The sequence below is a fragment of the Myodes glareolus genome, chromosome 1, assembly GCF_982192425.1.
Source record: "Myodes glareolus chromosome 1, mMyoGla1.1, whole genome shotgun sequence".
Taxonomy (NCBI): domain Eukaryota; kingdom Metazoa; phylum Chordata; class Mammalia; order Rodentia; family Cricetidae; genus Myodes; species Myodes glareolus.
The window spans coordinates 72,230,833-72,254,143 of NC_142026.1; the positions used below are offsets into that span (position 1 = coordinate 72,230,833).

The 23,311-nt window shown below is 53.1% G+C and overlaps 1 protein-coding gene across 4 annotated transcripts; it reads right to left on the reverse strand.

The window, feature by feature from the left end:
• Positions 1 to 3,593: 3,593 nt before the first annotated feature.
• Positions 3,594 to 22,772, reverse strand: Ssc5d (scavenger receptor cysteine rich family member with 5 domains). 4 transcript variants are annotated; one of them, XM_087909510.1, is made up of 14 exons: positions 22,570 to 22,772; positions 22,015 to 22,041; positions 21,422 to 21,730; positions 20,977 to 21,153; positions 20,681 to 20,794; positions 20,021 to 20,329; positions 19,190 to 19,507; positions 18,606 to 18,764; positions 16,165 to 16,482; positions 12,187 to 12,750; positions 11,786 to 12,100; positions 11,170 to 11,340; positions 6,175 to 6,339; positions 3,594 to 5,110 (listed from the first exon to the last, which is right to left on the reverse strand). In XM_087909510.1, the coding sequence occupies exons 1-14, from the start codon at positions 22,592 to 22,594 to the stop codon at positions 3,657 to 3,659; spliced, it is 4,425 nt and encodes a 1,474-aa protein (XP_087765636.1). In that variant the 5' UTR covers positions 22,595 to 22,772; the 3' UTR covers positions 3,594 to 3,656. The 4 variants fall into 4 exon arrangements, with proteins under 4 accessions (XP_087765636.1, XP_087765637.1, XP_087765640.1 ...); XM_087909511.1 differs by having other exon boundaries at positions 21,040 to 21,153; positions 22,570 to 22,771; XM_087909514.1 differs by lacking the exon at positions 11,786 to 12,100.
• Positions 22,773 to 23,311: the final 539 nt, after the last annotated feature.

The window sequence follows — 23,311 nt, forward strand, 5'->3', positions numbered from 1 at the left end:
TAGGCTGTGATTTGACAAGTCTTTCGTGTCGGTTCCTGACCAACCTCCAGAGAACCGGATGCTGTGTGTGGTGTGGGGATATGTGTGAGTGTGTGTATATGTGTCTGTGGTGTTGGTGTCTGAGTGTGTATGTGAGTGTGTGTGTATGTGTGTGTGAGTATGTATGTGAATGTGTATGTTAGGGGGTGTATGTGAGTATGTATGTGTATTGTGTGGGTGTTTGAGTGTATGTGTGTAGTGTGTGAGAGCATGTGTGCATGGTATATGTGTTATGTGTGTGTGTGTGCATGTATGGTGTGTGTATGTGGTGTGTGTGTGAGTGTGTATGTGTGGTGTGTGTATGTGTGTGGTGTAGATATTTGAGTGTGTGTATGTGTAGGGTGTGAGTGTGTTGTGTAAGTATGTGTGCATGGTGTATGTGAGTGTGTATGTGGTGTGTATGGTGTGTGTAAGTATATGTGGTGTATGTGTGAGTGTGTATGGTGTGGGTGTGTTTAATAGAGTTCCAGTTTGGAGTTTTTCTCCACCCACTGAACTTGCTAGTCCTATGCAGCTACTGTTCTGGGCTTGTCGCAAGTTGGCAAGCAGACATGGAGCTCAGCTGTCCCCCGAGGGAGGTGTCGAGGGTCAGGGCTAGCAGCGGGTGGGGTTGGTTACCCATCCTGGCCAAGGGCCTCAGGGCCAGATGTTTGGGCTTAGCTGCCCAGCCAAACAGGGATAGAATGACTGAGTAATTAGGTACCCGCTTGTTTGGGGCTGGCAGAAGGGAACGGGGGTGGAGAGACCTTGGGCTAGAACACCCATCACACACCCACACACCTCAGGTTTGCAGAGCAGCCAAAGCTGCACCCCAAGCTAGGCTCTCTGGCATTTTCAGGGAGATGACCCATAGCTAGGGCCCACCCGATCCCACCCAGGGATAGAGAAAACTTTCTTCCAAGCTGGGGTACTGCTCTGTGACACCCCAATGAGCCAAGACAGGAAGGGGAAGGCAGCCCTACTCTCCCAAGGTTAGCTGTCAGCAGTTATTTAAGTCTCTGGCTTAATGAGCTATGGGGACCAGAGAGTTCCCTGCATGTGCCTTTTGCCTGCTGGCGGGATCAGGGTGTCCATCAATCAAGACCCCCGGACATTATCCCACTGCCTGCCCAAACCAGTAACTGGACCCTGCTGGCCTTTGCAGGAGTGCAGGGGCGCCAGGCTCCATCACCTTCCGTGACCTCTGAGCCATGATCTTGGAAGAAGGAGGACCGGTTTCTTGGCCAGGGCTGCAGGGGTCAGAAACTGGAGTGCTGGCGGGTGGGGCGGGGTGGGGTGGCGTCTTCCAAGCTAGCCCTCGGTTTACAGACCAGTGAGGATAGGTTCAGGGGTAGGAAGGGACTTGCTCGGGTCACTAAGACAGGGTAAGTCATGAACGTCCTTAGGTGGAACCCAGGGCAAGGACAAAGCAGGGGCACTGTCTGTCTTTGTCCCCGCTTGGGTCCCAGCTCTACCATGTGGCTCTGGGGGTAAGCTGGTCTGCTCTGAGCCCTTTCTGCACTGCGGATCAAGGCTCCTCCCTTGCAGGGCTCCGGTGTGGCTGGCAGGCTGTTTACCTAGAGCCCACACTCCAGAAGGTGGTACCTGCCTGTAATCCAAGGACTTGGGAGATAGAGAGAGAGGGATGGGGTTCAAACCTCAGCTTTTGAAGCCAGTTTGAACTACTCTGTGTGTGTGTGTGTGTGTGTGTGTGTCTGTCTGTCTGTCTGTCTGTCTCTGTCTCTGTCTCTCTCTCTCTCTCTCTCCCTCTCTCACACACACACTACGTTGTTCAGCACAGATCTGGTGTCTGAGGGAATTTTCATCAATCCATTAACTTTACGGGGGTCATATGTGGAGGTTAGGACAGCTTACCATAATTGGTCCTCTCCTTCCATTATTTAGACTCCGGGGAATCAAACGCAGATCATCGAGGCTCACATAGCAAATGTCTACCCACTGAGCCATCTCACTAGCCCTGGGCTCGCTCTTGGTAAGGGGGCATCATCACATACCATCTCTGCCCATACATGAACTGATTCACTGGAAATCCTCCCCCGTGAGTGTCATGTGATTAACATTCCCATTTTACAGAGGACAAAACTGAGGCTGTGAGAAAGAAACCAAAATTCCAGAGGTATGCAGGCTGACCATAGCCAAGCCTCAACTCAAGTCCAGTTGGTCTGATGTGGTCATGAAATACTATCTGAAGAGCAAGGCCCCTGAGCTCGGAATGAAGTTCAATTGACAGAATGCTTGCCCGGCATGCATGAAGCCCTAGGTTCAACTGGCAATGGTGCATAGACGCAGGTGTGATACAACAGCACATCTGTGACCCCAGCACTCCACAGGTACAGACAGAGGCTCAAGGGCATCCACAACACACCAAATAGAAGATCAGATTGGGCTCATGCATGAAACCTTCTCTCAGAAGGGTCTGGAGTACACAGGCTTGGGTTGCCCTGGGGCACAAAGGGGGATAGGAGATCAGTCCCCCTGCTCGTGTGCCCTGAGAGTTTAAGCACCCTCAGAAACACAATGCTGCCACCCAGTCATCTCCGCGTGCCCATGAGCCATACACTATTATTATCCCCGTTTATAGGTGGGAACGGGGACCAAGGCTCAGAAGCTGGCTCAGGGCTACCCCTAGCAAGGGCTCCTCCCTGGCGTCCAGGCTGTGAGGACGTCCCCTCATCTGCTGAGCTGTGGTAACAGTACCCTCCTCCGTCAGTGTTAATGGAGAGGGAATGACAGCTGGCCGTGGAGCCGCTAAACCAGCGGTTCTCAACCTGTGGGTCATGACCCCGCCGGGCTGCCTCTCACGGGGGTCACCTAAGACCATCCTGTGTATTGGATGTTTGCATGACAGTTCATAACAGCAGCGAAATTCCAGTGATAAGGTAGAGATGGAAATGATGTCATGTTGGGGTCACCTCAACATGAGGAACTGAATTAAAAGGTCGTGGCAGCGTTAGGAAGGTTGAGAAGCGCTGCTAACACAGACCTACCCAGTCAGCGATGCTCTGTTCTTAAAGTCCCGCCTGGACAGATTCACCACTGTCAGGGCTCCTCGTGATCACCACCAGCGTGATCACCCCCAGCATATCGATGTCATCGTCATGGCGCCACTATTACCGTCACCATCATCTTCTGTCACCCACGCTACCATCACGCTCACTGCAACCATCAACACCTCCATTATTCCTAGTCACCATCATCACCTTAGCCATCCCTACCCGCATCATCACTAGTATCAACACCATCCCTAGCCAGCATCCCCATCAGAACCTCCCAAGTACCACCATCACCCTCAGCACCCGTCACCACCTTCGTCACTACACCCTTGTTGCCAGTCACATTGTCACACTTCATCATAAGCACCCCAATCTCTAGCAACACCACCCCCCAACATTACCATCACCATCAACACTGTCACTGCGATTCCTGCCTTTGTGTCCAGGATCGTCACCATCACCATGACCATAGCACATGTGAGGTTGACAAGTTAGGATCAGCTTTGTGATTCTGTCCCCCCAGGGTCCCCTGTTCCCCCAGTAACAACACCTACACTCGGGTGGTAGATACTTTGGTTCTCTTTTGTCTGAGAGCATCTTAAGCACCCTGAATTTCAGAAGGAGTCACACATCTCCCCTCAGAGGCCTCTCCTCCTCCTCGGTGGTGGTGGTGGTGGGCACAGGGGTGCTGGGAGGCCAGGCCACCTCTGCCAGTCTCTTTACAGTCTCGCTCAGCTGCCCCAGACCCTGGGCAGCCTCTACCAGCCGGACTAGGCCCAGCCCCAGGACTTGACGTTCCTGCCGGTCTTGTTCCAGGACCTGAGTCAGCGTCCGCAGCTGGTCACCCACCTCCCTCACAGCAGCCACCAGCTCCACCAAAGCAGGTGGCTCACAAGCCATGACCCTTACAGGGGGTACTGGGGACAGACACGGTCCAAGGGCATCTGGGTTGTGATTAGGGCTTGGCCCTTGAGTGAAGCGGTCAGGGGGAGGTTGGTCCAACGGGTGGGCCATAGAAGAGAGGTGAAGGTCGGAGGTCACAGTGGGGTCTGGAGGTGATTGTGAGGTCTGGAGAGGTGGAGAGGTTGATGTGGAACTCCGGCTTCTGGGTGGTTTAAAGATCTCCGTGGACTGTGGGTCCATGCTTGGGGCTGGAGAGAGCCTGGAGGGGTCAGACTTGGAGGCTGGAGAGGGCTCCAGGTTCTGCTTCTGGGATGTGCTTGTGGGAGGGGCTCCCTCAAAGGTCATTTCTGGGTGTAGGCTAGGCTTGACCCTTGGTTCCAGAGTGACAGAGGGAAACCCCGTCTCCAGGGAGGATGGAAGGGACTTTGTAGGGGTGGCAGTGGTTAAGGAAGCATGAGGGTTGGTGGGAGGTTGAGGTGTTGTGGTGGGGTGAGGGATCCTGGGAAGCTGAGGGTCTGTGGTGTGTTCAGTGGTCACGGTAGGGTGAGAAGTTGTGGTGTGTAGAGGGGTCGTGGTCGGGTGAGGGGTAGTGGTGGGGTGAGGGATGGTGGTGGGGTTAGGGGTGGTGGTCGGGTGAGGGGCTGGGCTGGGGTGAGGGGCTGTGGTGGGATGAGGGACGGTGGAAGGCTGTGTGGGGGTCCTGAGGCTCATGAGGATGCCTGAGGAGTCAGAACTCTCTGGGACTATTTTAGGTGTTGTACCCAAGCCTGGGGTTATGTCGGATCCTGGGGTCAGCTCTGAGATAGGGGAAAGGCTGGTCCCCTCTGGTAGCGCAGAGGAGTCAGAGGTTAGTCCTTTAGGGGAAGTGGATGTCAGGCTCCGGGAGTGCTGTGGGGTCCCAGTAGGGAGCAAACTGGCATCAGAAGTGGACAAAGCAGAGTCAGAGGCTGTCAAAGAGGTCAGTCCCGGGGTGGGTGGAGATGTTTGGGGAGGGCCTGTGGTCCTCTCCCGCTTTGTGGCTGAGTCAGGGATGAACTGTGGCCCGGAGCCAGAGGTCAGTGGTGAGCCAGAAGGCGCTGGGGAGGTGGAAGGAGCTGGGGATGAGGTGGTGGGTGCTGTCTTGGCTGGGGTTGGTCGCAGCAGCCTGCGCTCTGGTTTTGGCTTCCTTGGGGAACCTGGAGGAGAAGGCAGGGGGCCAGGGGCAGATCAGTCTGAGGTCAGGTTGCCCTACCCACCGTGTCCCGCAACGCCCCTTGAGGAGCTGACCAATGAGAAGGCAAAGATCTTCGTGACATCATGGGTCACTGGCAGACTTCACCAGGCCCTAGTGCCCCCCTCGTCTCCTCCTGTGAGGTTCCTGCCGCCACCTGGTGGTCTCTGAGGGGAACGTACATGGATACAAGTAGGAAGGAACTCTGGAGGATAGTGGAAGGTTTGAAGAAAAGTCCCAGGGACCAGAAAGATGAATACGCTTTGGGATGCAGAAATACAGTAAGATACCTAGGAGACACCCACAGTGCGACTCTATGTGATAATTTACTTCCACTGTGGGGTTGACTGGGTTTGGATTCACCTAGGAGACATAGCTCTTTGGATATGTCTATAAGTGTTTCCAGAGAGATTTTACTAAGAAGGGAAGAACTACCCTGATTATCCCATGGCCTGGGGGCCTAGACTAAATAAAAAGAAGTGACCTAGTGAGGTGTGGTGCCACACGCCTTTAATCCCAGCACTCGGGAGGCAGAAGCAGGTAGATCTCTGTGAGTTTGAGGTCAGACTGGTCTATAAAGGGGGTACCACGCCAGCCAGGACTGTTATACTGAGAAACCTTGTCTCGAAAAACCAAAAAGAAAAAGGAAAACAGAAAAAAGAAAGAGAGGAAGGAAGGAAGGAAGGAAGGAAGGAAGGAAAAGAAAGAAAGAAAGAAAGAAAGAAAGAAAGAAAGAAAGAAAGAAAGAAAGAAAGTTATTATCTGTCATAGGGTAGACCAAGGACGGGTAGACTAGTTCTTAGGTGTCCTTATAATTGCCTGCAACCCTAATGTCTTTAGCTACCACTGTTTCTTGGTTGACAGAATCCTTTTAGGATCATCTCTCCTCTAGCTAATGACTCCTTGCTGTAGGCTAGCCCTCTGTCGGGTCTTCCTGAGGTAAGACCTGGGTTACCCCTGGGAATTTGAAGCCCATCTCTGCACCCCACAGCACAAGCTCCCCAGGCCTCAGCTTTACCCCTGCCTCACCTGTGCCTGCACGGGCCCTCGGAGCTGGAAAAGGGTGGCCTGGACTCTTGCCGGTGCTGCTGGCGACAGTGAGTCGGGGTTTGGTTGTGGTGGGGGTCCCTCTGGACAGACCCCTCCGTGAAGGTGCATCCCACGTCCAGGAGAGTTCATAACCGCCCTGGTCATCTGCAGATGTATGAGGAAGAGAGTTGGGTCTCTCCTTCTACCTTCATCTCCCCGACAAATTACCACAGCCCCCGTCACAGCCTACGTCACTCGGCCTCCTCAACAACGTGTGTCACTAGGCCCTCAGTCAGGATGCTCTTGGCTACTGAAAGCAGAGACTGACGAAATTCCTCACAAAGGAAACACAAGCATTACTTCCATCTCCCGAGCTCCCTGACCTCGGGTACAAACCCTCACAATGGCTGGACTATCGTGCTATCCCAAACAAGTTCTTTTTTTTTCTTTTGAGACATACACACACACATACACACACATGCACAAACATAAATCAATGTAAATAGATAAATGGATAAATATAAATAAGCAATAAAAAGAGAAACCAAATTCTCCAATTTTATAAATCCTTAAAATACAGAAACATTTCCAGGCTGAAGTGAACAAGAAAAAATTAAACACATAGTTCAGGCCAGAGGGAGACACAGTACTGGCTTTGGAGATGGGAGGAGCTGCGTCTAGAAAAGTCGAGAGGTCAGAGTCTCCCATAGGAACCAGCCCAGCCAACACCCTGATCTTGGCTCGGTGAGATCCATGCATTCTGACCTACAGAAGACCAAGAAAATGAATTTGTGTTGTTTAAGCCTCTGGATCTATGGTGATGGCATTACAGCCAGAGAGATAAATGTAGGCACTTCTTGGAGCTTAAAACCTACCTTGTTGGGGCAAGAGAGGTTGCTTTGGTGACTGAGAGCATCTTTTGCTCTCACAGAGGACCCAAGCTGGGTTCCTGGCACACACCTCAGGCAGTTCATAATGTAACTCTAGCTTCAGAACGATGTCCTCTTCTGGTCTCATGGGGCACTGTGCACGCGTGCGCGTGCGCACGCGCGTGTGTGTGTGTGTGCATGCAAGTGCAAATATATGCACAAATAAGCCAAGTTTTTTGAGACAGGATCTCTGTATATATCTCTGACTATTCTGGAACTTGCTATGGAGGCCAGGTTTGCTTCAAGCTCACAGAGATCCACCTGTCTCTGCCTCTGGGGTGCTAGGATTAAGTGTGCCACCACGTCCAGCCATGTGTGTGTGTGTGTGTGTATTTAGTTTTTTGAGACATGGTTTTTCTGTGTAGTTCTGACTATCCTGGAACTCACTCTGTAGATCAGGCTAGCCTCAAATTCAGAGATCTACCTGCCTCTATCTCATGAGTGCTGGGATCAAAGGCATTGCCACCACTACCCAGACATAAAATAAATCTTAAAAAAAAAAATCCTAGGGCTGGAGAGATGGCTCAGAGGTTAAGAGCATTGACTGCTCTTCCAAAGGTCCTGAGTTCAATTCCCCTCAACCACATGGTGGCTCACAACCATCTGAAATGAGGTCTGGTGCCCTCTTCTGGTCTGCAGGCATACACACAGACAGAATATTGTATACATAATAAAATAAATAAGTATTTTTAAAAAATTTTAAAAAAATCCTAGTCCCGTGACTAAGCAAATTTTCTCCCAAAGGTCTTTGGTCCTCTGAGAAGCCCCTTCCTGGGGGTCAGTGAGGAGATAGATGGCTCAGTGGGTAGAGATGCTTGCTGTGTGCCCGATGACCTGAGTTGGACCCCCAGAGCCCATACAGTAGAAGTAGAAAACCAACTCATGCAAATTGTCCTCCGAGCTCCACACCTGTGTCATAGCACACACCCAAATTAATTAAAAAAATAATTCCCTCCCTGCTCTCCTCTGCCGCTGGATAATATCACATTTCTAGGAGGCTTTTTTCCTGATTTCTCTACTATAACCACCATTCCAACCTCAGGAACCTGTGCCTATGGGTTGGTGTCATACAACACCCTGCCAGCAATGCTTTCTGTCATAAGTGAGTTCAAGTGCATTCTGCACATTGGCTTGGGACATGACATCACACAACTCACTTCAGTCCCCGTGGAGTCTAGACTGGTGTCTGCTGAGTGAATCAGACCCCAGGCTTGTCCTTTGAAAGACAACATGCATAACCCCAATGCATCGTGCTGCCTGCCTGCAGTCCTACCACTGAGAGTTCAAGGCTTGCCTGGATGACATAGTTGACTTCCAAGCCAGGTTGGGCTGTGGAATAAGATGGTCTCAAAAGCAAGCCAAGAAGCACTGGAGATATTTCTGTTTGTAGAGTGCTTGCTTTGCACACACAAGGAATTGAGTGTGAGTCCCAGAACACACGCTTAAAGAAAATAAAAAGCACCGGGTGGTGGCAGCACACCTTTAATCCCAGTACTCAGGGAGGCAGAAGCAGGAGGATCTCTGAGTTCGAGGCCAGCCTGGTCTACAGAGTGAGTTCCAGTGCTGGGCATTTGGTTTCTCTTGTAATTCCAGTGCTGGGGAAACTGAGGCAGGAGAAACTCTCAGGCTTCTCAGCCACCAGCCTAGCCTCACCGGCGAGCTCCAGGCCACTGAAAGACTCTGTCTCACAAAACGAGGCTTAGACAGTGCCTGCAGAATGGCATCAGAAATTGTCCTCTGTCCTCCACACACTGTCCATACACTGCAGGGACAGACACAAGCATGCCACACATGTAAACGCATACATAAGACACAAGCAAACTATTTGAAACAGAGTCCCATTCTGGTCATACACATACCCCATACCTTTTCCTAAGCCTTGCTACGCGGAACTGACCTGAGAGTCCCCTTACACCATTTGTTGTTCTGCATTTATTTCTCCCTGGAAACCTGCCTCAGGGACTAGCTGCCTCTACAGCGGCGGGTGCCCCGCATGTGATCAATTCCACCACAAGGGGGTGCTGAGGGACAGGGAAGCCGCCCTTATTGCACAGAACAAAGGTTCTGAAACTCCGGCCACACCTGACTGAGAATCAGAGTCTCTAGGAAATCATTCCCGGTTCCAGCATCTCAATGGTCAACCCTAATCCCATCATAAGCTACTGTGGGGTCCAAGTCACAAATCCCTGAGCCTGCTCCCTTGCTCCACTCTACAGGTGGCAACGCTGGATCCTGGTGGCCAATCAAAATGCACAGCACTCCTGTGATGCAATGAGATGCCAGGCAGAGCAGCACATACCTGCCCCACCAGGCCTGACTGTGCTTTCTGGGTTCCAGAAGGAATATGGGCTGATCGTCCCAGCAGTGACAGGCAGAGAGATATACAAACGGGCAGGCATTGCTAGCAGTCGAAAGTGGAGACAGTGAAATGAAGGAGACCGAGGGAAACAGAAACGGTGGTGGGAAAGGCAGGGGATAGGACAGAAACAGTGCAACCAAAGAACAGAAAACGTGACTCAGAACATGACAGGAGCTGACCAAAAAGAAGATAGGTATATGTGGTGCACTGTGCCTGGAATCCCAGCATCTGGGAGAGGGGCCAGTTTCAGCTACACAGGAAATCCCAGCCTGGGCTATAAAACAGCATATCAAAAGAGTTGGGGAGAAGAGTGAAGGAAGAAATGGGAGGAAGGAGAGAGAAAAAGAAAGGGAAGGGACCTGGAGTAGGAAACACGAGTGGGCAGATGAGAGGGCTCACTGGGTGGAGACGGCAGCATGCAGGAAACTCTAGTTGGGTACCTGGAGCCCACGTGGTAGGAAAGGACTGGCTTCTGCAAGTTGTGCTCTGACTTACACACACACACACACACACACACACGCATGCACGGTGGCACATGGGCTGGCGCATACTCATGCATGCACACACATACACAATTGATCAACGTAATGAGAATTTCTAAAAAGGAAATAGAAGTGAGACATGAAAGGCAAAGGAGCGAACTACGGAAGAAATCAAAGGAGAGGGCATGGGAGGACAATGGGGGGGAACCCAGGAAAGCAAGAAGAGAGGAAATGATAGGTGGGAGGAGAGGCTGGAGAGATGGCTCAGTGGTCATGCCCTGCCAGGACACAGGTTTGATACACACACACACACACAGACACACACACACACACACACACACACACACACACGTCACGGAGGTCTTAGGAAGTGCCCATGAGGAAGACAGCTGGGTGGGAGGTAAGGAGAGAACACAAGGGGTGGCAGCTGGGGACCAGGGTGTCTCTCCATCTCCGATCCCCGTGCTGGCAGCAGAGATGGAAGGATGTAGACAACAGCGAGACAGAGCCGTGGAGTAGTCGAGGGACAGAGAGCCTGCTGGGCAGGCTGGGAAGGGCAGGGGACAGAACTCGTGGCCCCAGGGATCCCTGCCTGTGTCTGAGCTACAGCTGACAAGGACAGAGTGTGGCCTGCCAGACTCTGTAGGACTCTGTTCAGTTTCCCAGGAGAAGCTACCAGGGCAACCTGAGCTGAGGATTCTGGGTCATTTCCACAGACGCTCTGGTTTGAGGAGGTCAGCCACTTCCTGGTCGCTCGGGACCAGCCGATGCCCTCTGACTGGCCGATGCCCTCTGGCCTCTCAGAGCCAACCGCTGCCTCTTTCTACTCTGGAGAAGATGAATGCGGTCAAGTCCAAGCACAGGACACACGTTTATGATGTCTGGATAAGTTCAAGGAAAGCCTGCAGGGCCTTGGAGGCCTCGGCCAGCTCAGTTAGAACGATCTTTATGGGTGACCACGTGGCACCCATTTGTACTGTCAACACTTGGGAAGGGAAGGAGGAAGGATCAGGAGCTCAAGGCAAATCTCAGTTACATAGCAAGTTCAAGACCAGTCTGGGAATACATGTCACCATCTCGAAAAACAAACACGGTGGTCCATACAGCCCAGGGAGCAAAAGTGCTTTCTGCCAAGCCAAACAATGTGAGTTTGATTCCTGGGACTCCGTGGTGGAGGCAGAGCTTGGCAGACGCACCCACACAAGTTCCCGGCCAAGGCCCTCACCTGTGTCTGGCAGCCTCTGTGTTCCTGAAGAGGGGACTTCTGGGTTCCTAGTGGTAGCCCCCCAGGAAAGAGTTTGTCCAGGTCGTGTTGCTGCAGTGGTTCCTTTGGTCAGGTCCTCTCCTGAAGTGGGGTCCCAAGTCCAGGAGGGATAATCATCGTCACCTGTGTACCCTGGGGAGAGACTAGATAGCATGTGTCTCCTTCCGCTCTCTGAGGTCCCTGCCACTGCTCTTTCCTTCCAGTCTCCTGCAGCGACCCTTACATGTCCACACCCTGACCCCGCTCTGACCAGTTCCTTAGATGACGCTGTCATCCTGTCCCACTCTAACTCCATTCCCTCAGCCTCCCTTACTGTCCCCTGTACTGGTGCAGGAGAGCACCGTATCCCTCAACCTCCCTCACTGTCCCCTGCACCGGTGCAGGTGAGCACCGAGTCCCTCAGCCTCCCTCACTGTCCCCCTGTACCGGTGCAGGAGAGCACCACATCCCTCAGCCTCCTTCACTGTCCCCTGTACCGGTGCAGGAGAGCACCGCATCCCTCAGCCTCCCTTACTGTCCCCTGTACCGGTGCAGGTGAGCACTGAGTCCCTCAACCTCCCTCACTGTCCCCCTGTACCGGTGCAGGAGAGCACCACGTCTTCCTCGTGGTCACAGTTGTGCTTCCCCCACGTCCCCGAGGGGCAGTCGCTCAGTGAGGTCTCACTCCCCTTACAGCCCATGTCATCCAACCAGATGGGCCCGGTCCCAGGGCCATAGTGGGTTTTCCCTACTCGGGGCAGGACCTTTCCACAGCCCAGTTCCCAGCAGGCCACTGTGGCATCCCGAAGGTCCCAGCTGTCATCACAGACCGTCCCCCACAGTCCAGCATGCCACACCTCTAGCCGGCCAGCACACCTGTTAGGCCCATCAGCCAGACGAACCCGGAAGGGACCTGGGGGGCATGGGAGGCCCTCGGGTTAGGAGGTAAGGGGATGGCCTCGTTGCTGTTCCCAATCCCTTTCACCCTCCGCTGCTCACCTGATGGTGTAGGGACTCCAGCAGATGGGGAGGGGGCTGGATCTCGGGAGGACTCCAGAGAACCTTCTGGGCTCTCACCAGATGGCTCCAAGGAGGCTTGAGGGATCTGTGTGATGGTGGCCTCAGAGGTCACTTCTTGGGGGCCTTGAGTGGACAGTGATGTTACAGTCTCTGAGGTCCACTCCCAGGGCACCCTGGGGGTCAGTTTTACAGGGGTATGTGACATCTGTCTGTGGGGAGCCTCAGTGGTCAGTCTTTTAGGTAAGTCAGAGGTACGTGGAGTTAGATTTAGGGTGCTTGGGGTGCCTGGGACCCTGGAGCGTCTAGTGGTTGGCATCCCAGGGGGCGGAGTGGTTGGCCGCTTCGTGTTTTTAGTCACCCACTTCTTAGTGCTCTTGGGCGCTTTCCCTGGAGACTTTGTGGTCTTCTCTAGCACACTGGAGGTGAGGTCAGCAGAGGGTTTGGTGGCCAGCTCTCCTGGAATCCAGGCATCCTGATCTCTCCCCAGCCCAGGGAGCCAGCTCCAGCTGAAGGGGTCTGAGAGAGTATCCAGGCCAGGGGTCCCTAGGAGGCCAGAGGGAGGAAAGAGAAGATGTAGAAACCATGATGGTGGACTCATGGGACTCTATCACAAACCTCTAGCCCATGTCCTCATCCCTCTTTTCACTTAAAAAAAATAAAAATGAAAAAAGTGTGCTGGGCTAGAGATGTGGCTCAGTGGTTAAGAGCATTTGCTGCTCTTCTAGAAGACCTGGGTTTGCACCCATGTGGTGGCTCACAACTGTCTGTAACTTCAGGCTCAGAATGTGAAGCCCTCTTCTGGCCCCTGAGGGTTTCAGGCACACACGTGGTACACAGATGTACTTGCAGACAAACTACCCATACACACAAAAACAAATAAACAACATACACACGCACGTGTGCGCACACACGCACACACACACACACACACACACAGGTTTCTCGAGACAAGGTTTCTCAGAAATCTGCCTGCCTCTGTCTCCCGAGTGCTGGAATTAAAGGTGTATGTCACCACCCAACTAGCAATCTATATTAAGTATGTTTGTTCTCTGACAATTGCAAGCATGTCTATAATGAATTACTCTCTCCATCCACTCTCCCTCCTCTCAGCCCCCTCATCCCTAACAACGTCCCTTTCCCCCTTTCATAGCTTTGGGTTTTGTTGTGTGATCCATCAAAGATCACCTGTGTTACCACTGGATTGGGGCTGTCATTAGAGCCTGGTATGCAAATTAAAACAACCTTAAGATCCTATCTCGTCCCATCAGAATGGCCAACATCAAGAAAGCAAATGACAGCAAATGCTGGTGAACAGGCAGGGAACCAGAATCCCTATTTACTATCACTGGGGGTGCAGAGTCATGCGACCACTGTGGGAAATCAGCATGGAGATCCCACAGAAGGCTGGAAACGGGGGCTGGAGGGCCAGCTCAGCAGAGAGGAGAATGTACTCGGGTTCTATTCCCAGCACCCAAGCCAGCAGGCTGACAGCTACCAGAACCAGGGCACGGTGCCTCTAGCCTTTGAGGGCACTTGCGTGTACAAACCTACGAATAAACACACATACACGTCATTGAAAATAATAAAAACCAGTGCTTCTTCAAGGCAAGGCACAGAGCTACTTAGGACAGCTTCCCCCTCCCAGGCGCATACCCTAAGGTAGTGGTTCTCAACCTTCCTAATGCTGTAACCCTTTAATACAGTTCTTCATGTTGTGGTGACCCCCAGCCATAATTATTTTTGTTGCCATTTCATAAGTGTAATTTTGCTGTTATCAATTGTAATGCAGACATCTGATATTTCCAATGGTCTTAGGTGACCTCTGTGAAAGGGTCATTGGACACACCACACACACACACACACACACACACACACACACACACACACAGGGTCAGGATCCACGGGTTGTGAACCACTGCCCTAAAGGCTTCATATCTTACTAGCATAACAACTGCTTATCTTACTCTTTGAGACAGGGCTCACTCTGTAGCCCAGGCTGGCCTTGAACTTGAGATCCTCCTACCTCAGGCTCTCCAGTAGCTGGGATTACAGGTCTTCACCATCAAGCCTGGCCCCCCCCCAAACATTTACTTTTATTTGATGTGAGTGTTTTGCCTGAGTGTATATCTGTGCACCATGTGTGTTCAGTGCCTATAGAGGTCAGAAGACAGTAACAGATCCCCCCAGAACGGCAGTTAGAGAATTGCCACTCGGGTGCTCGGAATCAAACCTGGTCGGTCCTCTAAAGCTCTTAACCACTTAGCCCTGGGTTTTTTGTTGTTTTGTTTTTTGAAACAGGGTTTCTCTGTGGCTTTGGAGCCTGTCCTGGAACTAGCTCTTGTAGACCAGGCTGGCCTCAAACTCACAGAGATTCACCTGCCTCTGCCTCCTGAGTGCTAGGATTAAAGGCGTGCGCCATCACTGTCCGGCTTAGCCCTAGTTATGCTGTTGTTATTTGTTTTTTGGGGTTTTTGTGTGTGTGACAGTGTTTCTATAGCCCAGGTTAGCCCTAAAATCCTAAGAACCCTCTTGCCTCAGCCTTTCAAATGACAATGTTATAGGCATGCCTGTTGCCCCTGCCTCTTCCTTCATATTCATCAGCCTAGAGTGGCCCAATGTCCACCAGGCCATGTCCCTGTTTCTGATTCTCCGTGGCTCTCCCAGCAGAGAGAGGGGCAGAGCTAATGACGTCATGCTTTGAGTCACCATTATCTATGTTATATCTTTCTGACTAGGCCACACAGGCACTCTAGGGTGAGCCATGCTCAACACAAGCTTGGGTACATTTCCCCTGGCTTCAGAAAGATGACTTCTAAGTCCTTGGAATGTTCTTGCCTGGTAAGAAATTCTTTGTGGGGGTAGGGAACTGGAGAGATGATTCCGCAGTTAAGAGCAATGGCTGCTCTTCCAGAAGACCCAGGGTCAGTTCCCAGCATGGCAGCTCACAACTGTTTGTAACACCAGTTCCAGAAGACCTGACACACTTACATAAACACACATGCAGGCAGAACACCAATGCACATAAAAGTAAATAATCTTTTTAAAAAAATAAGAAACTCTTTGTGTTTGGGGACCCTGACTTGTGCTATGTTAGTCTATATGGACAATGTGACTTCTGAACAGCCACGTACATGCTCAGCTACATCTATGTGGTCAAAAAAAAAAAAAGGCTACCCATCAAGCTGACCACACATCTGGTTGGCCATCCTTGCATGTTGTTACACATGTTCTGGGAGAGTTCAGCACGAGCTGCTTCACCCCACGGGACTTTTTCTGAACTCTGTGCCTTTCCCCTTGCTGAACTCAACCCACGTCTTCACTCTGCGGAAACACGATCCTGAGCGGACGGCCTCTCATGTCTGGGAGTCCCTTTAGCAATGGATGGACCTCAGGCTGGTCTCAGAGCCTCCCAAACTCTACCTTGCCACACTGATTTGCAATAGCTTGTTTGTGTTCTTTCTCTCCATGAGTATTGAGCTTCTCAAAGACCCATACACTATGCCCATTCCATTTTGCACACCCAGTTCCTAGGTCGGTGTCAGAGACCAGAGTCCTAAAAATGAGGAAAATGTACTGCAACATTGGTTTTAACTAGCTCTTACTTTGGTCAGACTTAGGCTGTGTGTGTGTGTGTGTGTGTGTGTGTGTGTGTGTGTGTGTGTGTTTCCAGACGGGGTTTCTCTGTGTAACAATCCTGGCTGTCCTGGAACTTTGTAGACCAGGCTGGCCTTGAACTCACTGAGATCTGACTGTCTGTCTCCCAAGAGCTAGGATTAAAGGCATGAGCCACCACTACCCCACCAAACTTAGGCAATTTGAATGAGGTTATATGAGCTAAATTACCCACTACAGGGCTTGGGCCTAGTAAGCACTCGGTTAGGTTAACACTACCCTTAGAATCCATTCCTTCCTCTAGGAAGCCCGTCTAGCGCCAGAAGATGGCTAATGTGTTCTCACCAGTGCAGGTGACCCCAACATCCTCATTGTGGGCACAGTTGTGCTTCCCCCAGGAAGCAGCGGGACATTCTGACAGCGAAGCCTCCGTCCCCACACAACCTACGTCATCCAGCCAGATGGGGCCCGCGCCCCAACCGAAGCGGCCTGCTGCAGGGTCTGGCTGCCGAGGCCCCCCACAGCCCAGCTCCCGGCAGACCACGGCCGAGTCTCTCATGTCCCAGCCGTCATCACAAACTGTCCCCCAGCGTCCATCATGCCATACCTCCAGGCGGCCAGAGCACCTGCTGGGACCAGCCACCAGGCGCAGCTGGGGAGACCCTGAAATAGAGGGAGAAAGCCAAGAGTTAGGGTCGGAGAGCCCCGCTGGCATCTAAACCTTCATCTTTCTGCCTTCCAACTTCCTTTCCAAATGTCTATCTTTCCATGATAGGCTTTGCCTCATTAACCCTTCTGTCCAGATGGCAGGTGTGGATCGAGTTCTCCTGCATTAGCCACAGAGTCAGGCCTGGCTGGGTGACTCCTCAGCAAGCTAAATATAGAATTCCCATGTGATACAGAAACCCCACTGTGAGGAATATACCCAAAACACATTGAAAGGGGTGGCTCAGTGGGCAAAGGTACCTGCCACAAAGCCTGACACCCTGAGAGTCTGATCTCTGGGACCTCCACATGTGTGTGCATCATGACACACGTGCACACACAGAGATAAACATAATTTTAGAAAATTGAAAGGCTATATTACCGTACACTTGACAGAAATGGTCGTATTTATAGTAAAGCAAAGGTATTTCTTAGTATACGGACAGGTAAACAAAAGATGGTGTTGATCTTTGCGACGCTCTCTGGGATGCACAGTGCAGCCCATGCTGGCCTCAAACTCATAATCCTCCTGCCTCAGCCTCTCGAGTGCGGGAACTGCAGAAGTACACCACTGTGCCCACTGAACCAAGGGAATTATTTTACTTTTTTAGAGTTTTTTAAATATTACATTCATTTATTTACTTATTTGTGTGTGTGTGTGTGTGTGTGTGTGTGTGTGTGTGTGTGACACCACATGTATGTGAAGGTCAGGAAAATTTGTGAGAGTTAATGCTCTCCTTCCACAAAGTGAGTCCTGGGGTTAAAATTTCGGTTGTCAGGCTTGTAGCCAGCGCCTTCACCCACTGAACCATCTTTCCGGCTCTAGAGAATTTCCTGGGTGTTTGTGTGGATGGATGGATGGATGGATGGATGTGCATTCGTGTGGAGGCCAGAGGCTGATATTATTCTCTAAGTTATTTTCTCAGGCAGAGTCTCTCACCGACCCTGAGGCTCACTGATCTGACTCAGCAAGCCCCAGGGGCCCTCCTGTTCCCCCCACACACACACTGCTGGAGTTAGAGCAAGCCCCAGGGGCCCTCCTGTCTCTCTCTGTCTCTCTCTGTCTCTCTGTCTCTGTCTCTGTCTCTCTCTCTCTCTCACACACACACACACACACAGCCCCAGGGGCCCTCCTCTCTCTCTCTCTCTCTCTCTCTCTCTCTCTCTCTCTCTCTCACACACACACACACACACACACACACACTGGAGTTAGAGCAAGCCCCAGGGGCCCTCCTCTCTCTCTCTCTCTCTCTCACACACACACACACACACACACACACACACACACACACACACACTGGAGTTAGAGCAAGCCCCAGGGGCCCTGCTCTCTCTCTCTCTCTCTCTCTCTCTCTCTCTCACACACACACACACACACACACACACACACACACACTGGAGTTAAAGCAAGCCCCAGGGGCCCTCCTCTCTCTCTCTCTCTCTCTCTCTCTCTCTCTCTCTCTCACACACACACACACACACACACACACACACTGGCGTTAGAGCAAGCCCCAGGGGCCCTCCTCTCTCTCTCTCTCTCTCTCTCTCTCTCTCTCTCTCTCTCTCTCACACACACACACACACACACACACACACACATACACGCACACACATACACACTGGAGTTAGAGCAAGCCCCAGAGGCCCTCCTGACTCTGCTCTTCCAGCCCTGAACTACAGGTATGCACTGCCACACCCAGCTTTTTCCCTCTGGTGCTGGGATCTGAACCTGGGTCCTCATGCTTGCACAGGAAGAACTTTACCCACTGAGCCATCTCCCTAGTCCTCATCATGTGAAAACAATTTTTAAACTGTGCTGTCACTTGGAGCAAGCCAGAGAACATTGTGACAGTTGTGACATTGTGTCACATTGTGACAGTTCCATCCCAGGGCATGAGAAGCTTGTGATGGCAGACTCTCATCCTCACCCTTCTGCCCCACTCAGGGCAGCTACAGAAGGCGAGAGCCGTGTGCAAACACTGCCCTGGATTTTAGGGTGTCAACAGGGCATTCAGGCCAGTATGTGTCCTAGTGAGCAGAGGCATGGGACAGTCTCACAACCAGGGCAGAGAGGGACTTACCAGCTTCAGGCCCAGGCTCTGGAGGGTCAGTGGGAGAGGCAGGAGGCCGACTGCCTACTGGGCCTGGGGTCTGGCTCACTGAGGTAGACAGAAGCCGGGGTGCTGAGGTGTTGCTGTCCATTGTGGGGGCTGTGGGTTGCACATCGCCTAGCGGCATGCCTAGGTCAAGGAAGAAGACACTAATATTACCTCCGGGGCTGCCACACACAGACGAAGCCCAGGGCCTCGAAGTCTCTGACCCACAGCAAGAAGTGGGTGGAAATAAGAGGGTAGAGGGAGCGCAGGGAGTTTAAAGGCCAGAGAGAAGAGGGGAAGTACCCCTAAGCAGGCAAGACTGGCTTGAACTAGGAGCAAGGAAGTTGGGTTAATCCCATCAAACAATATCCAGTGTCTGTTAGGGAGACCAAGCTACCCCTAGTTAACTCCAACCAAGGTTTCACAGAAGAATGTAAGGTGGGAAAAGAGGGAAATCCACACACAGGAAATGCAGCATGAGCAGGGACAACATTCTTTCCCATCCACTCCAGGTGGCCACATACCCACTGTCCCATCCTTCCCCACTGACGTCACTCATAGGCCCTTACCATCACACACGGCCCCAGCATCCTCCCGATGGTGACAGTCATGCTGGCCCCAGGACCTCGAAGGGCAGAATCGCAAGGCTGTCTCATTTCCCCGACATCTGAGATCATCCAGGACTATGGGTCCAGCCCCCTCCCCAAAGAAGGCGCCCCCTGGGGCAGCCAACGCGCCCCCACAGCCCAGCTCCCTGCAGGCCACAGCGGCATCACGAAGATCCCAAGCATCATCACACACTGATCCCCAGCGACCGCCATGCCAAACCTCCAGGCGGCCGGCACAGCCGTGGGGACCATCAGCAAGTCGCAGCCTGGGTGCAGGACCTGGATATAGGACAGGAGACAGGATGACAAGAATTTAGAATGAATGAGGAGCTGCAGATGTTATACCAAAAGGGGAAACTAGAATGAGTTCGCAAGGACTATGTTAACGTTCTGTAAGAGTCCAGCATAGGTGCGCAGGTACGAAGTTAGACCAGTGAGGGATCAGGATGGGTGAATAGGTACTGAGTGGTGCCAACAGGGAACAAGAATGTGGAGGACGGGGAGGAGGGGCAGTAGAAGAAGGAAGAGAGAGAATGGAGGAGGGAGCCCTCAAGTGCCTTTCCATAACCCCTAGCCCTTTGTTCCCGGTTTCTAGCCTCATTGCTCCCTCGAATGCTGAAGCTCGGTAGGCTAAACCCAAGCTTCAATTCTGCCTCTCCCATTTCCCCAGAGAATGTGCAGAGAGACAGACTTGAGGCCAGGCCTTTTACTGCTTCCTGGGGGAGGGAGGGGCTGGGACCTGAGAACTGAAGAGGAGAGGGGGTAGTCTGTGCCCCCACCCACCCCGCATACCAGTGCAGACCAGCCCTGCATCCTCAGTGTGGTCACAGTTGCTCCGGCCCCAGGGGCTCCGGGGACAGTCCCGGAGAGCCTGCTCTCCTCCTCCACACCCCACGTCGTCCATCCACACGGGTCCTGCACCAGGTCCGAATCTGGCACCCCCAGGGGCAGCAAGCGCCCCACCACATCCCAGCTCCCGACAGGCCACTGCTGCATCTCGGAGGTCCCATCCATCATCACACACAGTGCCCCAGCGTCCACCGTGCCAGACTTCCAGGCGGCCAGCGCATCCGTGGGGACCTGAGACCAAGCGCAGTCGCTCTGGGGGATACAGACAGAGAAGGGAGACTGTAAGAGGTTAGGTATAATATCAGCCTCTTGTTTCTCCACCTGTGGAAAGTGAGGCCCAGAAAGGGCAGGGGACTCAGGTTTGCCCGCCGACTGGCTCGTTCAAAAAAAGAGAACTGCCCTTGGCAGGACCCCTGGGTCTCATAAGGGAAGGATCAGTTAGAGGGCGTGGCCAGCCCTGACTGAATCCTCAGAGAGAAAGTTGTGAACACTGGCCTCCTTGGAGGGCCCAGAAGAAAGTCTGGGATCCTCAGTTTGACTGGGCCTAGGTTCTCCCGGCACCCAGATCAGGAAGGGAGACCAGGGAGATTTGGAGGAGGTTACCTTGGCGGGAAGCTCCATTTGTCAGTACAGGGGCCCGGGTGGACTTGGCCTGCTTGGGTGGTCGGGGGTTCTTCTTGCGAGGACCATTCTGGGAGCTTGCTGCTGGCTGGGGAGCTGGAAAAGCGACACGTGACCCGGAAGTCAGGGTCTGAGCTATTCACCCTTCCTGACTCCTTGGCGCCTGTCTAGGGATCTCTCGCTGAGGGTCTGAAGTGCTGGAGGCCTCCTGGGTAATGCAGGACACTAGCTCACTAGCTCACAGAAAAACATCTGCAGCAAGATGACCTCCCCCATACCTGAGACAGAACCGGTTGCGGGTTGAGGGTTGCGGGACAGGAGGCCTAGTCCTTTGTGCTCACCATGAGTCACTGGGGGCTCCTCTGAGCTCAGGCTCAGCTCCCCAGACAGTGGTGGCCACGGATCCCCAGCCAGTAGGGATGTCGAATCTTCTCTAGAGTTAGCTGCACGCTGACCTTTGGGAGAGCACGGGAGTTGTGAGGATGGCCATGGGGTAAGGAATAGAGAGGTCACTTGATCCTTGGGACAGAAGAACCACCTGAATGCTTGAATTCCCTAGGGCTCAGAAATAAGTGATTGTAAGCTGGGGGGTCCTGGGATGGGACACCTGGCCTTATGGGGATAAGTAGGCACCTTTCAGCTTCTAGACAACTCAGATCTACAGGAACTAAGGACTTGGGAGTTCTTGGGGCCATCAACATAGGAGGAGTTTGAGTCCTTTACCTACACAGACGACGCCTGCGTCCTCCTCATGAGAACAGATATGGGCCTTCCAGCCCCGGTGGGGACAGATACCCAGCTGTCCCTCACTGCCCCGGCAGGCCAGCTCACTGAGCCACACAGGTCCAGTGCCCTCCCCGAAGAAGGCACCCCCAGGGGCGGCCAGCGCCCCTCCACAGCCCAGTACACGGCAGGCCACTGCAGCATCCCGAAGGTCCCATCCGTCATCACACACAGTGCCCCAGCGCCCGCTGTACCAGACCTCCAGGCGTCCTGCACAGCCGTGAGGGCCATCAGCCAGGCGTAGTCGCTCTGAGGGGTGAAGCAAAAGCTATGACTCCAGACAGGAGAACTGTAGTCTGGGGGTTAGGGAACAGTAAGGGAAGGGAGCTATCTTACAAGGTACCATCAGGAAGCTAGCTACCCCGGAGACAGGACTCTGGACCCAGACTCCTGATACAATGAGTGGAGTGTCTTAGAGATACTGAGGGCTGTGTGGAAGGTCAGAGTGGAATCAGGGTAGCAGGGAGCAGCAGGAGAGTGATGACAGGAGACTTGGAGCTGGGTGAGGCCAACTGGAGAGTCAGGACACTTACCAATAGCCTGGGTCCCCACCAGTAGTGCTGCAAAGGAGGTTGGAGGGGACAGAGTGAAGGGTGAGTCAAAGGGGAGGGGTCCTTTCCCCATTGCATGCTCCCGGCTTAAGTCCCATACAGATCCAATGGCATGCAGATTCCTCACACCTCTGAGTCAGAAACCCCATGGCTAGAATGGACTTTGGGTGGAGGCTTGGATAAGTTGCAGGTCCCTGGGGCGGGTGGGGCCCCAAATAGATGCCTGACCCTTGAAGACAGAGCTGGGGACCATATTGAATGGGAGGGAGTGATACCTCCCACTCCCCTACTCCCCTCCCCTCCCGCAGTGAGAATGCCAGTGCAACAAAGGGCAGGTCACTTGGGTTGCTAGGCAGGACATGCTAAAGGCTGGGTCCCTGAGGGTTAGTGTGGCCGGCCAGATGTCAAGCTATCTCAGAGCACCAAGGGCCAGAACTGGTTCCCTGAAGCCTGAGTCCCTAAATTAGACAAGCTAAAGGGTCAGAGGTGAAAGTCTAGGTCCCTAAGGTACCCACCCCCCAGGAATGGGTCACTCACCAAGGAGGCAGGCCAAGACCCTCATGTTTGCAGAGTCCAGGGCAGGGGATGGGGGTGAAGGGGGAAGGAGGGTAGGAGAAGGGAGGAGGAGGCAGCCAGGGAGGGAAGGAGGGAGGGAAGCCGGCTGCCGAAGCGCCGTGGACAGCTAGGAGCAGGCTGGGCTGAAGGCTTTGCCAGGAGGGAGAGCCGGCTGCAAGGAGGCAGCAGGGGACAGGAGGGGGAGGGGGCTGGCCGCAGCTGAGGCTGAGGGGGGGGCGGTGGGCAGGCAGAAGGGAGGTGTTCAAGTGCAGACACCCACACTGGAGCAAGGCGGCCAGCCAGGCTCCAGAGGGCCACGTGCTCAGAGATGCTTATGGGGATGGCAACTCTGGGAAGGGACAGGCCTGCCTGGGTTCTGGGGGGGACAAGGCCGAGGGCACACCCTCCTGCCTCCTCTTATTATCCAGCCAGGGAAGTGCGGCTGGAAGTGGACAGATTTGGGGGGAATTCTGCAGTAGCAAGAAGGCCTGCAGCCAGACACTAGGAGGGACTTCCTAGATTAAGAAAAGAAACTAAAAACAAACAAACAAAAAACCTCTCTCCATTTGATACCCACCCTGTTAAATCTGCATGGGAAGCTTCTAGTCCCTATCTGAGGAAGGAGTGTCTGAACTTATTAGTTCCCAGAACAAAGGTATGGAGAGTAGGGAGATCAAGGGGTCAAGGCTTCAGTCTGGAGGGGGTGTACACACACACACACACA